This window comes from Nannobrachium achirus (genome assembly GCF_963921795.1).
Source record: "Nannobrachium achirus genome assembly, chromosome: 1".
NCBI classification, from domain to species: domain Eukaryota; kingdom Metazoa; phylum Chordata; class Actinopteri; order Myctophiformes; family Myctophidae; genus Nannobrachium; species Nannobrachium achirus.
In genome coordinates, this window is record NC_137810.1 from 88,427,629 (window position 1) to 88,444,415 (window position 16,787).

Genomic DNA, 16,787 nt, shown 5'->3' on the forward strand with positions numbered 1-16,787 from the left:
AGTGGACTGGCTATCTTGTCAATTGAAAACATCAGAGCCCAGGGGTTGGACATAAAAGACATCGTCGAGGATTTTGCCCAGCGCAAGGCTCGCCGTATGCCATTCATTTAAATTGGTGAGTACAAGACAAGTGCTGTTAGTGCTCCCCCTCTCTCCTCCCTTATACAATTAATAGTTATTTGTCTAATTGTTGACTGTTTACCGCATCATTGTGGAGAGCGGCTGTCCATGGTGCTGAAACATTCTTTTTCTCTCTCTCTCTCTCTCTCTCCCTCCCTCCCTCCCTCTCTCTCCCTCTCTCTCTCTCATATTCTCTACAGAATGGAACGGACAGTAGCCAGGCCCAGTAAAAGGTTTCTCATATAGTGACTCACTCAAGAGAGGAGCTTGGCTTGCTTCACATTAGAAGACCTGGGACTTTAAGTTGACAATGACATGCATGTAATAGGCCTGATTGTCTGTTTCTGCTAAAGTGCTACTGCAATGCATTTGGTTAACTTATGGCTGGCTCACAGACTGCCTTTTTTTCCCTTCTTTTAAATGGGTTAGAAACCTCCGTGTCCGTGATTGTTGCTGTTGATGTTCATTGATTGATTGATTGATTGATTGAAGGCTTTATTAGAAGTTTGCATTGGAAAAATGTACAGTTTCATGACGGTACAGTTCACTGGTACAAGGTCTACTAAAAGGAGATCTATGAAAAGACTAATTGAAGCTGTTTAATTAATAGGCTCATGTCATGACTGTTTCTGCCAGCAGTCGCATTTTGATAACTGCTTAATAAATGTACAAGCTGGTTTAAGTAGCCCACATTCTGAATCTGATGTCCACTGTTGCCTACTGTATATTATTGTGTTTGCGGCGTGAGTTTCGGTGCTCTAATCAAATGGTTTGCGGATTCGGAATCACAAGAATCTTAGCTTTCAAATGGTATACAGCTTGCAAAGAAATAAACCGCGGAAACCGATCAAATCCGCGATAAAACGTGATCAAAACCGCAAAAAACCGCCAATTTTTTTCGCCCACGCTTCGCATGGGCGAAACGAGCACGCGCGCTTCGCGCGCGTGCAGTGGGGGGGGGGCCTGTGATGAAAACCTCGATCTACAAGCTGTCGCGCAGCTTGTAGATCGTCTATTTTCAGAGAGCAACACCCGAGCGCAACCAAACATAAAATGACTTGTCTTTTAGTTCTACTGGATCTCTTCTCCACTAATAGTCCCTCCCTGACATTTTACGAAATTGACAATTCTATATTTAGTCTTAGTTTTAGTCATCATAGCTCAGTGTTTGTTTAGCTCTTATTTAGTCAGTGAAAAAAGGAAGTCGACAGACATTTTTCGAGAGACAGCCGCTGGCCGCCGCGTCCACGTCCATGGACGCGACCGTGGACGCGTCCATGGACGCGGCCGCGAAAAAAACGTCCGTGGACGCGAGGCCGCGTCCACGGACGCAAACGGCCGGCCGTCCCGGCCGTGGACGCGACCGTGGACGCGGCCGTGGACGCAGACGGCCGGGGACGCGGCCGTGGACGCGGCCGTGGACGAGGCCGCGGCCGTGGACGCAAACGGCCGGCCGTGGACGCAAACGGCCGGCCGTGGACGGGTCCATGGACGAGGTCGCGAAAAAAAGGCAGCGAAAAAGAAAAAAAAAGGTGTCTATTGTATGTATTTTTTGATGGAGAATTCAAATATGACCTTCTTTTTTGCATAGGACAACTCTAACCTGCATCAATTGGTATTTTATAATTGCCAATTGTACCCTATCCATCTAAAAAACAAATTGGATGTCTATTGTATGTATTTTTTGATGGAGAATTCAAATATTACCTTCTTTTTGGGATAGGACAACTCTAACCTGCATCAATTGGTATTTTATAATTGCCAATTGTACCCTATCCATCTCAAAAACAAATTGGATGTCTATTGTATGTATTTTTTGATGGGGAATTCAAATGTTACCTTCTTTTTTAGATATGACAACTCTGACCTGCATCAATTGGTGCATCAACCTACTTACTATCTATCTATCTATCTATCTATCTATCTATCTATCTATCTATCTATCCATCTATCCATCTATCTATCCATCTATTTATTTATACTTCACCTTTAGTCCAGAAGAGAGTTCAGCCTCAGGAACTTGCACACATGGAACTGTGTCATGACTGTGTCATGGAGCTAAAACAGAGCCATGTTAAATACTCACAATGACTCTGATGGACCAATCAGGGTGGTGGTGGGGGGAGGGATCAACAATAGACAGAAACTGGATAATGCTTTGTTAACTGTCCCACCTAAGTCCCTGCTAGTCTGAACAATCATCACCTTCCCTCTCATAACACTACTACTACTACATTTATATAAAGCTGCTCTTGCATTTGAATTCAAGTCTGACACAAGTTAAGGTTAACTTAGGTAGTATTTCATTTTGCTGGCTTTTAGGGTCTGTGTGAGTGTGTAGGCTCACAAATTATTATAATTGTGACTCTGAGATCTATCCATCCATCCATCCATCCATCCATCCATCCATCCATCCATTTATTTATACTTACTGTTTACATTTTCTATAAATATTTATTTCTATATAAAACTCAGTTGTGTGGAGTTATTGTGTGCCTTTTCTTGTTGCTAAAGAGTCCATTTGTTCACTAGACATTAAGTCAAGGTTACTATTTTGAGTTGAAGCTAAGTGTTTTATTGCTTTGTGGTTTAACATGATTTAAAAGGCAAATTCATTGTTATGGTTACTTTAGAAGACTGCTTTTGCATTCATGAGTTAAGAGAGCCAAGCTAATTCAAAGAGTTAGGTTAAAGGAACACAAAACATGACCTAACTCACAGCTGCCATTGGACAGACAGTTACAACATACTCTTATCTTTCACAGAACAGACAATTATCATTTATTTGATCTATTTGAGACTATGTAGCTGCTCTAGGGGAAATAGAGCATTATATCAGCCTATTCAATTGATAATGACCAATGGGTGCCAGTTTCTAAGTAGTTAAAGCATATTAACATAACAATATATGTGGCCTAGACATGGACATTGCCCAATCAACTCGTAATCTACAGAAATGTCCACCACATCACACAGTATAAAACCTAGTAGGCTTAGTGGATTACCTATGTTAAATCATGTCAGGTTAGTTTGGTTCAAGATTCAAGTATAATAATTTATGAGACAAAAATGTAAACAGCACAAATGTACAATCACATCTAGGCTAGAATGATAACATAAAGTCCTGACTACTCCTTGTTATTGTGGTCCTAAATACTACAATGATTAGTTTGGATGCATTGCTTCTATCGTGTCCAATTAAAAATAAATACATTACATACATACAGAAATCTGCCTTCTCCTGTATTGTATTAGTGACATTCATTATAAATAGTAAAATAACAGGACAGAGCAAAAAAGGCCTCTGTTGTGTCTTTATCTGATCACATGCAATCAGACACTCACACTGCACAGCAATACTTTATTACAGGCTCAAGGCCCACAGGGTAAGAAGACCATACATTACAAAGATAATAATTAAAAAAACAACAACAGAGTACATTCACCAAGCCCCAACAGAGCTAAAAAGGCACTCATGCCAGTGGCCTCTAACGGTAGACATGTACCTGACAGAGTTTTCCCCACATTGGTTACAGATATAAGGTTTCTCTCCGGTGTGAATTTGTTGGTGTATTTTGATATGTTCCAGTCTAGGAAAGCTCTTTCCACACTGGTCACAGCAATAAGGTTTCTTTCCAGTGTGATTTTTCTGGTGTGCTTTGAGATGATGAATATCACTGAACCTTTTCTCACACTGGACACAGCAGTATATGGCTTCTCACCAGTGTGGATTTTCAGGTGTCTTTTCAGAGCCGTCTTCAGAGTGAACCTTTTCCCACATTGGTGACAGCAGTAAGGTCTCTCTCAAGTGTGAATCTTCTTGTGTTGTACGAGGCTAGATTTTACAGTGAAACGTTTGCCACAGTGTTCACAGCAGTAAGGCTTTTCTTCGGTGTGAAATCTCTGGTGTACTTTCAGAGCAGCCGTTAAACTGAACTTTTCCCCACATTGGACACAGCTGTACGGTTTCTCTCCTGTGTGAATTCGTTCATGTATTTTGAGATAAGACAATCGAGTAAAGCTTTTCCCACACTGGTCACAGCAATAGGGCTTCTCTCTAGTGTGAATTCTCTGGTGTTCTTTTAAAATCCCCTTTTGAACAAATCTTTTCCCACACTGGTCACAACAATAAGGTTTCTCTCCAGTATGTGAACGCTTATGATCTTTTAATTGTCCAGACGAGCAAAATACTTCCCACATTGTTCACAGCTGAATGGCTTCACTCCGGTATGAATTCTCTGGTCTACTTTGAGATAATAAATTGAGCTGAAGGCTTTTTCCACATTGGTCACAACAGTACTGTCTTGGTTTAACTGAGGACAGCACAGGACAGGGAGAGAAAACACACACCTGATAAGAGCCAGATTCACACATTGATCAGCATTTAAGTAACATCATCATTATTATTGTTGAGTCTGAAAAGAACAATACAATGTGATAGATCTTTACACATCTGACCCATAACATTATTAGCAATTCACATGGTTACTATAATAGGTGAGTCTTCTAGCTTTTAAAAAAAATATATGTCATTAATTCTTTCTCTTACTAAGTGGAACATCCCACTTCTTAATTGTATATTATTTGGAAAGGGTTGAGTAGCAAAATGTTTGCCATAAATTCAATGCTGAGTTGCATTTGTTTTCCTACATTTCCCCTTCAATGTATTATTACAATGTATTTACTATTTCTTACTTAGGTCTACTTAACTTTGTATTTTTACATTATTATATTGATCAACATTAACACATAGTGTGTGTTAGGTTAGGTTAGTTGCAGAGGCCTTTTTTGCAGAGGCCTTTTTTGCTCTGTCCTGTTATTTTACTATTTATAATGAATGTCACTAATACAATACAGGAGAAGGCAGATTTCTGTATATGTAATGTATTTATTTTTAATTGGACATGATAGAAGCAATGCATCCAAACTAATCATTGTAGTATTTAGGACCACAATAACAAGGAGTAGTCAGGACTTTATGTTATCATTCTAGCCTAGATGTGATTGTACATTTGTGCACATTTTTGGCTCATAAATTATTATACTTGAACCTTGAACCAAACTAACCTGACATGATTTAACATAGGTAATCCACTAAGCCTACTAGGTTTTATACTGTGTGATGTGGTGGACATTTCTGTAGATTACGAGTTGATTGGGCAATATCCATGTCTAGGCCACATATATTGTTATGTTAATATGCTTTAACTACTTAGAAACTGGCACCCATTGGTCATTATCAATTGAATAGGCTGATATAATGCTCTATTTCCCCTAGAGCAGCTACATAGTCTCAAATAGATAAAATAAATGATAATTGTCTGTTCTGTGAAAGATAAGAGTATGTTGTAACTGTCTGTCCAATGGCAGCTGTGAGTTAGGTCATGTTTTGTGTTCCTTTAACCTAACTCTTTGAATTAGCTTGGCTCTCTTAACTCATGAATGCAAAAGCAGTCTTCTAAAGTAACCATAACAATGAATTTGCCTTTTAAATCATGTTAAACCACAAAGCAATAAAACACTTAGCTTCAACTCAAAATAGTAACCTTGACTTAATGTCTAGTGAACAAATGGACTCTTTAGCAACAAGAAAGGGCACACAATAACTCCACACAACTGAGTTTTATATAGAAATAAATATTTATAGAAAATGTAAACAGTAAGTATAAATAAATAGATGGATGGATGGATGGATGGATGGATAGATCTCAGAGTCACTTAATGACAATTATAATAATTTGTGAGCCTACACACTCACACAGACCCTAAAAGCCAGCGAAATGAAATACTACCTAAGTTAACCTTAACTTGTGTCAGACTTGAATTCAAATGCAAGAGCAGCTTTATATAAATGTAGTAGTAGTAGTGTTATGAGAGGGAAGGTGATGTTTGTTCAGACTAGCAGGGACTTAGGTGGGACAGTTAACAAAGCATTATCCAGTTTCTGTCTATTGTTGATCCCTCCCCCCACCACCACCCTGATTGGTCCATCAGAGTCATTGTGAGTATTTAACATAGCTCTGTTTTAGCTCCATGACACAGTCATGACACAGTTCCATGTGTGCAAGTTCCTGAGGCTGAACTCTCTTCTGGACTAAAGGTGAAGTATAGATAGATAGATAGATAGATAGATAGATAGATAGATAGATAGATAGTAAGTAGGTTGATGCACCAATTGATTTAGGTTAGAGTTGTCATATCTAAAAAAGAAGGTAACATTTGAATTCCCCATCAAAAAATACATACAATAGACATCCAATTTGTTTTTGAGATGGATAGGGTACAATTGGCAATTATAAAATACCAATTGATGCAGGTTAGAGTTGTCCTATCCCAAAAAGAAATTAATATTTGAATTCTCCATCAAAAAATACATACAATAGACATCCAATTTGTTTTTTAGATGGATGGGGTACAATTGGCAATTATAAAATACCAATTGATGCAGGTTAGAGTTGTCCTATGCAAAAAAGGTCATATTTGAAATCTCCATCAAAAAATACATACAATAGCCACCTTTTTTTTTCTTTTTCGCTGCCTTTTTTTCGCGGCCTCGTCCATGGACCCGTCCACGGCCGGCCGTTTGCGTCCACGGCCGGCCGTTTGCGTCCACGGCCGCGTCCCCGGCCGTCTGCGTCCACGGCCGCGTCCACGGCCGGGACGGCCGGCCGTTTGCGTCCGTGGACGCGGCCTCGCGTCCACGGACGTTTTTTTCGCGGCCGCGTCCATGGACGCGTCCACGGCCGCGTCCATGGACGTGGACGCGGCGGCCAACGGCTCTTGCTGCATTTTTCATCATATTTTTAGTTGGTGAAATCAACACAACTTTAAGTACATTTTGATGCCAATACTTTTGCACTTTTACTTGGAATTCTGGACTTTTACTTTTATCAGAGTATTTCTATGTTGCAGTATTGACTGTACTGTAGACATATAAAATATAAAATATAAATATATACATAAACTATGTTGCTGTTGGCTGGAAACCTTGGATGTCCAAAATGCTCCCTGTGTTCAAACACACATCCATAACAACCATATTGGTTGATGTCAACTCATCAGATACATTATCTGTCCTCACAAAGACACACTGAGGAGGAGGAGGAGTCCCAAGGAAGCATAAACCCAGGGTAGAGTGGTTCAGTGAATGTGGACTGGAAGGTGTAAATGTGTGTCAGTGAGTCCAAGGACACGTCATAGAAGGACAGAGTTCCAGCAGCATGGTCTACATACACTGCTACTCTGTTGGAGCCAGAGGAAACAACAGGGAGGACAGTGGTCCTACTATTGTGAGAGACACAGTAAAAGCCTCCGCCTCCCCAACAGCCCAGACTCCAGGACAGATCATTGTATCCAAGTCCATTAGGACCCTCTACTCTCCTGCTGATTCCTCTGTAAGCCACTCCTATCTTAACATCTCCACTCGTCTCTACCTCCCAGTAACAGCGTCCAGTCAGACCCTCTGTACACAAAACCTGACCATCATCATCATCAAATCTGTCCTGATGATCAGGGTATGACTGAAGCTCCTCCCTCTCTGGCCGAGTCACCTTCCTGTTGCTCTCAGACAGACAGAGTGTTCTGCTCGCTGTGTTTGGATCCAGTGTGAGACGATGGAAGTCTGATGAGAGAACAAGACAGGAAACATTACAAATATTTAATATTTAAAAAGTATTACAATATTCAGAGAGAGAGAGAGAAAGAGAGAGAGAGAGAGAGAGAGAGAGAGAGAGAGAGAGAGAGAGAGAGACAGACATTGGTTTACAGTAACTGAGTACAGTAACTGAGTACACAATAAGTTAATGTTGTGTAGTTAAGGTACTAATACCTGAGTATTTGTATTACTGGATACTTGTGACTTTCACTACATTTCAAAGACACATATTGTACTTTTAACTCCACTACATTTGTAGGAAGAGAAAACATTTATTTATTATGAATTATTATGCCCTGTTTTTAAGTAGAAATTGCTTGTAAGAACGTCTATTTTCATTATGATTGATAGGCTATTAGTGTTGATTTTGTCTAAACTAAAACTATGACGAAAAAAACTTTTTTCACTGTGGAAAACTAAATAAAAACTAAACACACATTTAAGATAATATGGCTAAAACTAAGACTAAATTTACTGACAATTTTGTAAAAATAAATAAAAGTAGACTAAAATGTTAGGGAGGGACTAGTGGAGACGAGATCCAGTAGAACTAAAAGACAAGTCATTTTATGTTTGGTTCAGCTCGGGTGTTGTGCTCTGAAAATAGCAGATCTACCAGTAAGACTCCCTAATGGGAAGATAATTGACCGTCAGGTCACATGTATACACCAGGGGCCGTGGAGTGGAGCAGTAGTTTGTAGATCGGCTACCTTAGACTATTTTCCCATATGTTTTTCCAAGCGGCGTGGGGGTCTGCGGGGTCCGCCTGGGTACCCCCTAGATGCCGGCCCCGTTTCTCGCTGGGGGCCCGAGTTACGGCCTTTTTAGCGGGCTGCAGTGGCGGGGGTCCACAGGTAGGTGGTGGGGGTCTGCCGGTAGGTGGTGGGGGTCCGCCGGTAGGTGGCGGGATCTGCCGGTAGGTGGCGGGGGTCTACAGGTAGGTGGCGGGGTCTGCCGGTAGGTGGTGGGGGTCCGCCGGTAGGTGGCGGGGTCTGCCGGTAGGTGGCGGGGGTCTACAGGTAGGTGGCGGGGGTCTACAGGTAGGTGGCGGGGGTCTACAGGTAGGTGGCGGGGGTCTACAGGTAGGTGGTGGGGGTCTGCCGGTAGGTGGCGGGGTCTGCCGGTAGGTGGTGGGGGTCCGCCGGTAGGTGGCGGGGGTCTACAGGTAGGTGGCGGGGGTCTACAGGTAGGTGGTGGGGGTCTACAGGTAGGTGGTGGGGGTCCACAGGTAGGTGGTGGGGGTCCACAGGTAGGTGGCGGAGGTCCGCCGGTAGGTGGCGGGGGTCCACAGGTAGGTGGTGGGGGTCTACAGGTAGGTGGTGCGGGTCCACAGGTAGGTGGCGGAGGTCCGCCGGTAGGTGGCGGGGGTCCACAGGTAGGTGGCGGGGGTCCACAGGTAGGTGGTGGGGGTCCGCCGGTAGGTGGTGGGGGTCCACAGGTAGGTGGTGGGGGTCCACAGGTAGGTGGTGGGGGTCCACAGGTAGGTGGTGGGGGTCCACAGGTAGGTGGCGGGGGTCCGCCGGTAGGTGGCGCGAGCACTTTTGCATCCGTTCTGGAGCACCAGGAGTTGGTGGTCCCCGGGAATTCCCCGTGAGCAGCCCCGTTGGGGTGGTCATTTGGTCATTTTTGCACTTTTTGGCAGCGGTGCCAGGGGGTCCCTGGAGCTCCGGGGGTCCTGGAGGTTGTGGTTTGGCAGGCAAGGAGTGTGTGTGCAAAGTTTAGCATGGATAGGGGTAGAGATATGAGTAGGCCAAAAGTGTGACGTGACGTGACGTGACGTGACGTGACGTGACGTGACGTGACGTGACAGACAGACTGACTGACAGAAGGACGGACAGACAGCCAGTCAAGCTTTTCATATAGCATATCTACAAGCTCACAACGTGCTGAGATGCAGCGCGTTTTGAGCTTGCAAATCTGCTATTTGTTTGAAAAGCCAAATTATAGGCTTTAAGTGGTTCTGTGTGTATTTTTTATGTATTTATTTTATTAATCTGAAAAGTAACTATCAACTAACCCTGTCAAATAATTGTAGTGGAGTAAAAAGTACAATATAGGTCTGTAGCCAACTGAAAGGAGGAGACAGTGGCCCTCATTTATCAATGGAGTGTAAAAAACAGTAATTCTTTTTTTCCCAAATATTGCGTAGGCCAAGTTCAAGTGGCATTTATGAACACTTCCTAAAGACACACCTGGAGTACATTTGATCTCAGCCTTGATAAATGCCCAGGCTGAAATTTAAACACGCCCTTAAATATTCTTGAAATGCCCGACTTTACGGCCAGAACAAGCGGAATGCGTCCTAACAACGAAAGGAAAGCTAATAAACTTCCCTTCATGTCCATGTCCCACACAAACCACACACACACACACACACACACACACACACACACACACACACACACACACACACACACACACACACACACACACACACACACACACACACACACACATAGCATAGAGTGGAGCCTATAAGCCTATCACTTTTACACTATAATTGTTGTGTTCAAAAGTGATTTTCTTTTTCATGAATGTGTTACTAGTTGTCATTACAAACACATCCATGCCTTGGTTGTCCCACACAAGCCACCACAATCTCATAAATAATGTTTTGGGGTGAGCATTCGGCACAAGTGCCAATCAAAGTGACTGCACTGGCCAATCACAGGGCATCTTTTCCGGGACTTGGCAAAACACATAAAAGCATAACATCTGTTAGCAGAGTGTGATGGCTTGTGTGGGACAACGATGACATGGATGTGTTTGTAAGGACAACTAGTACCACATTCATGAAAAATAAAAACACTTTTGACCACAACAAATAGTGTCAAAGTGATAGGCTTATAGGCTCCACTCTATGCTATGACAGCTGCTGGGTTCTGCTGGGGAAACTGGACAACAGAGGAATTATTGCCTAATAGACCCCATGGACAGTCTTTTTGGATCAATATAAGTAGGAAAATGAGCCTAGAAGTGATTTAGGGCGGAGTTGTCCTTTAACACTTTGCCGTCCGAAATAGAATGGTGGTTGGTAGATTAGCCGTGAAATTTCTATTATTGTATTGTGATCTGAGACATAATATTATGTTTATAAACATGAGCCCGCCGCCCTTCCTTCTTGGACAGCGCCATTGTTTTTTCTTTTTTTTTCCCCAGGTCATAAACTCACCGTGATTATCTTGTTCTCCGTTGGGATAGAATGGGGGTTTTGGCCGATCATCGATCTCCCCGTGCGTTTCGCGTGCGCGATCCCTTCACGTAAATGTCCCCGCAAATAATCCATGTGTGACTCAAAAGCAGAACTGAAAATTTTCGCTAGCATAGCCCCTAGCATGGCTGCTGTAGGAGCACCAGGGTACAGACAGCAAACGAATGGCTGGGAGTAGCCTTGGAGAAGGAAAGGAGCTGACGTCACCTCTGCTTCATGTCAGACCGTGCATGAGCTATCAATGCACGAGTGGTGACTAGGGAAGGTTAGACGATCGCCGATTTTCGGATCAAAATCATTTATTCCGGTTTTAATGACTAAGTCCGGGAAAGTACGGCGTGGCTGAGACTCCCTGCTGGGATGTGCGATATAGTACGGTTTTAACATTAAGGGGCTCCCCGTGGCTTTGAAAGGGTTAATGACAGATATCCTGGAAACTAAGGCCCCGTACATATGGTAACGCTCTGTAGAGAAAACGGCGAGGTCCCGGGATATTGCCGTTGCGTTTTGCCTTTTTTATCAAGCGTTCATATGAAGCCGAAATGATGTAGTGTCCATGTCACCGAGTGAACGGCAGAAACGCAAGAAGCAACAACGCACGTTAGGCTTTTTCTTTCCTATAAATAGATATTGAATACCCTCCTCAAGGTTGTAGTTTGGTGGCTGAGCGGTTAAGGCATTCTGTTTTCGGTCCATGAGCCGCGGGTTCGCGTCCCCGCTTGCCCACCGCAGATGGCTTTTTTTTTTTTTTTCGGTGATAAAGTTATTATTATTATTACATTATTCACATAACTCGATAACGGCGCTGAGTCGGCTCATCGCCTCCGTCATGGATAATAATAATAACTTTATGGACGCAAAAAAAAAGGTCATCTGAATGCAGTGGTTGAAGAATGAATGAGGCTCTAAGCATTGATGGATGAAGGCTGGCTGGTGTTGAGTGATCTCCAGGTGGCATAAATAAATCCACGGGGCCCACGGGGAAGATGGTGCGCTGTGGGCACAGGTGGAGCGTCGGGTTTCATCATTAACTCCAGCATAGTGTACAGTAGCTACTGTATACATTGAGAGACCCCACGGTTATGTTTGGATATAAATTTAACCCAATATCTGTGACGAGTGCAATGCACGTTTGAGTGCTTAAACTATAGCAATCATGTACAGGTATATACAGTATATTTCCTGCACGGGCTAGCCATCTCCACGGTGGGCCGTGGACCCCCAAATAAATCATCCACAGCGTGCGCTGGGCTGGGCACAGCCAGGTTTGGACCTTCAGGTTTTATCCTTAATAAAGGACTCACATCACTGTTTAAATTGGATGCTCACAGTCCACGAAAATGTAAGATTACAGCGGCGCCGAGCTGGTCCCGAAAATGCTCTTGCATGCGTTCGTATCTGTGCTTGTTCTGAGCCAGAACTGCAATAGACTGTTAGTGTTAAAGCACTTAATGTAGATTGCTGCCATATCACTAGATTTAAATTGCTTGTCATTGTAATTTGGAAATAAAATCAGCGTGCATGTCCATGACGTAGCCGGCTATATGCTTTTATAAAATGTTATATTTTCACAGGATTATTTATTAGTGTGTTAGATATACATTTTCGAGTGGATACATGTGTCCATTGCCTGTCAGATAGTTAGACAATGCTGCCCCGCATGTCTACAATGGAATAAGAGGTGTAAGATGAATCCTACACCACCTCTGAACTTGACGTGAGATTTGATCCTACCCTACGCCAACGTCAAAGTCACATTGAAATGATAAATGCAGAGACTTGCCTACATTTCGGTGTACGCCAACATTTTGATCTGCACCTTGTTGATAAATGAGGGCCAGTGTGTTTTGGGGACATTAAGCAGAATGTGTGGCAGAAGGAGGGTTGAACATTACAGAAGGTGTGTCAGGTAGAGGGAGTGTTTTGTAAACAAGCATCAGCTGGTGTGAAGGACCAGGCCAAGAGCAGAGAAACCTCCTGCATTCACTGGAAGCTCTACTGAAGAGCTTTCAGGACAGCATCCAGGGAGGGAGGGGCCAACAGAGGATAAGACACTGTATACAAATACAGACAGACAGACAGACAGAGAGACAGACAGACAGACAGACAGACAGACAGACAGACAGACACTCACATCTCTTAACTCACTTACTGCCAATTAAAAATGCCCTCGAGTGGCATTAGTGCCAGCCCTCTCCATAGACTTCCATGTAATTTGTAGTGCACAGATCATGCACACCCATGCACAGATCATGCACCATGTTTGTGCAGGCTGTTCACAGCTTTCAAACAAAAAAAAAAGATTGGAAATCCGTTCAGGCATTCTTGAGATAATAGCCATTATGTTTTCCTATAATGTAAACAAAGATGGCTGCCATGTTTGATAGATGGGGTTGCTATGGGGGTTAAACATGCAATTTCGCGATTTCTATCATGCCTACTACATTTTTTGGGGTCCAAAAAATCTTTTTGAAAAAAAAATTTTTTTTGAAAAAAATTTTTTTTTTGTTTTTTTTCTAAGTAAAAGTCGCCCAAAGTCGCTTGGCAGGGAAGCCCATAGTGAGAAAGTTGCTCTAAAAGTCGCCTGGCACTGTATGAGTTAAGGAGTTGAGGATTAGTCCAGAATTCTCCTCCATGTTTCACTCTGTAGGAAGTAGAACAACAATGCATCAATGTCTGACTGTCTAACACAACGTCTCCACTACCTGACACTACAGTGTTTCTGCTACCAGTGAAATTATGGGAATTTGCTAAAATTGTGGGAACTTGCAAAAGAAAAATATGTGTTTTGATTAAAAAAGGTGATTGAAAAGGCGAGCCACCCTTTTCTTACTAGGCTACTGTAGTATACCTTTATGAACGTGGCAAAGCTCAGTTTACAAGGAGTGCAATGAATGTTGCATCAAGTAGGATAAATTTAAATTGTCATTATTTGAATTTTAACGGAGCAGATAATATAGACATTATGTTTAATTTAGCAAGGGAAGAGATTATATCTTCTGCCTGCACAGAGTCGGTGCGCGCACACACACACACGCGTGCATGCACGCACACACACACACACACACACACACACACACACACAGTTTTTTCACAGCAGTTTTGCTTCTGTGTAAACATGAAAACGGGTGAGGTGATGACTTTATAAACTTTATGTGTAAAAATGCAGGGTTAATGAAATCATGCAAGCCCAGCTTATTTTGCGTATTTTGCCTGGATATTTTACTGCAACAGATTATACACATAAACATGAATCTTCAGCAGGTGTATGACTGTATAAATGGGGTGGGAGGAGGGGATTGTTGGGGCAGACTAGCACAATAGACGTTATGCCATTGGAACATGAAACAAGGGAATCACTGCACTAACCAACATGGACACAGTCCAAGTCTACTCACTGCAGAGACTCCAGTCCAGAGAAGTTCTTCAGTCCAGACACCGGCAACACGTTGAAGTTCAAGTCTAATTCTCTCAAATGAGAAGGATTAGATCTGAGAGCTGAGGCCAGAACTTCACAGCTTCTCTCTGACAACCAGCAGTTCATCAGTCTAAATGAGAAATAAAACACACAATGTTTGATTGTCTGCTATAAAATACATTATTCTGAGAACCTGCTTACAACCACCTATTAAAGGACCTGGTCTGGATGGACTGTCTGGGTTTTAGAATAGAAAACCAGACAGAGTAACATGAACTAAATAATCTTTACTTAATCTCGCAACAAACAGGAAACAGCAACATGTTGAAAACAGATGATCCAGCAAAGAGACTGAAAACAGAGTTTCTAAATGGTTAGTTCCAAGAAGCCACGCGAGGCATGTGGTTACCTGTATTTTATAACGGCTGAGAGGCATGTGGTTACCTGTATTTTATAACGGCTGAGAGGCATGTGGTTACCTGTATTTTATAACGGCTGAGAGGGTTGGAGACACTCGGCTTCGCTTTGTGTCTCACCACGCCTTTCAGACGTTATAAAATACTGGGTAACCACATGCCTCTTGTGGCTTATTGCTTCATTATACACATAAGACCTAACAGGTCAAAGGTCAATTGATGGACAGTTTAAGACAAGTGAAGCTGATAACTGCTGATGTCACAGACACAGGAAGGACATCTGCTGGAGAAAGAGACGATACAGACCAGTGGTGGAATGGAACTAAGTACATTTACTCAACTTCTGTACTTAAGTACAAGTTTAGTTTACTTTATTTACTTTACTTGATTATGTCAACTTTTTATTTTATACTTCTACTGCACTATATCTATAGAGGCAAATACTGTAATTTTTACTCATTAATTATTTGAAAACTTTATTAACCATTTACTTCAGATCTGATTTAGATTATTGCATTATACATAAACCAGCTATTTTATCACCTATTATACACTTTTTTTATTTCGACAAATTTTGAAAACATAAAAAGGGCGCATTCTGCATAATGAGTATTTGGTAATAAATATTACTTTTACTAGTAACAGAGCTGCATTGTGGTATTGCTACTTGGATTTTTGTTATACACTGATACAGACAGACAGACAGACAGACAGACAGACAGACAGACAGTCTTTGAGTGGTTTTAGTGAATCTAGTGAAAATGTACACACTGTAGTTACTGTACCTCCTCATTATCCCAGTCAATGTGTGTTACTATGATATCAACCTTATTCATACTCTTCAATTAAAGTCTAACCACAGTATTCATATTATAATCACATGATAAATCACTGATGGAAATAATGATTGTAAATTAATCTCACCGTAGAGTCTCCAGTCTACAATGAGGACTTTTCAGTGCAGCACAGAGTAGATCCAGTAGATCCAGGTCCAGTTGGTTGTAACTTAAGTCCAGGTGTCTCAGATGGGATGGATTAGAACTGAGAGCTGAAGACACAACTTCCATGTGTTCTTTCTGGAGGTAACGACCAAAGCCAACAAGTCTGTAATTAGAGGTGGTCAATCAGACCACGTACGCACACACACACACGCACGCACGCACGCACGCACACGCACACACACACACACACACACACACACACACACACACACACACACACACACACGTCAAGTCCATTTATTTATAAAGCAGATTTTAAAACAACCGGGTTGACCAAAGTGCTGTACATCATGAGAACGCAGTAAAAACAAATAGAAATACAAAGCGAAAACAATAGAAACATTTGTAAACATTTAAAACCTTGTAAGAACAGCTATAAAACAAAACATTTAAGATATAAAACAATGACAGATAAAAGGCACAGGGAGGGAGGGGTCTAGGGCTCAAATGCTAGGGTGAAGAGGTGTGTTTTAAGTCAGATGGAAGCAGGGCCGGCGCGTATAGGTGAACTAGTCAACTACCTAGAGCGACGCTTCTGAGAGGCGCCGAAAATGTGTTGGGGAAAAGACAGAGAGAGAGGGAGAGAGCGAGAGCGAGCGAGCGAGCGAGGGAGGGAGGGAGGGAGGGAGGGAGAGAGGAAGGGAAAAAAAGAAAAAAGAAAAGAAAAACTGACAGCGGCAGTGTTGGCCAACCCGGTGCATGCAGCTATTAAAAAATGTGCCAATCACTTCACCTGAAGCCGCTTCGGGGGAGGGAGAGGCGCCCACGTAATGCCCAAACAGCTGAACTGCCCTGGTAAACACACACCCACTCAACTCAACCCGCCAAGTCTGAACTCAAGTAAACAGGAAGCACAGACAGGTAGTATAACTAGCAAATATGTAAAAAAGACTAACTATAAAGATTATCAGGCTGTGAGTACAAAAAGAGGCGGTGAAGGAGAAAGAATTACAAAAAACACCATTAA

The 16,787-nt window shown here is 42.4% G+C and overlaps 1 protein-coding gene across 1 annotated transcript in view; it reads right to left on the minus strand.

The window, feature by feature from the left end:
• Window positions 1-14,379: 14,379 nt before the first annotated feature.
• Window positions 14,380-16,787, minus strand: part of LOC308290425 (protein NLRC3-like) — a gene marked incomplete at both ends in the record, with an annotated part of 183,440 nt that continues 181,032 nt past the window's right edge. The window contains one exon of the mRNA XM_080732253.1: window positions 14,380-14,533. Within this exon, the coding sequence (XP_080588379.1) occupies window positions 14,380-14,533 (154 nt within the window). The remainder of the gene's footprint in view (window positions 14,534-16,787) is intronic.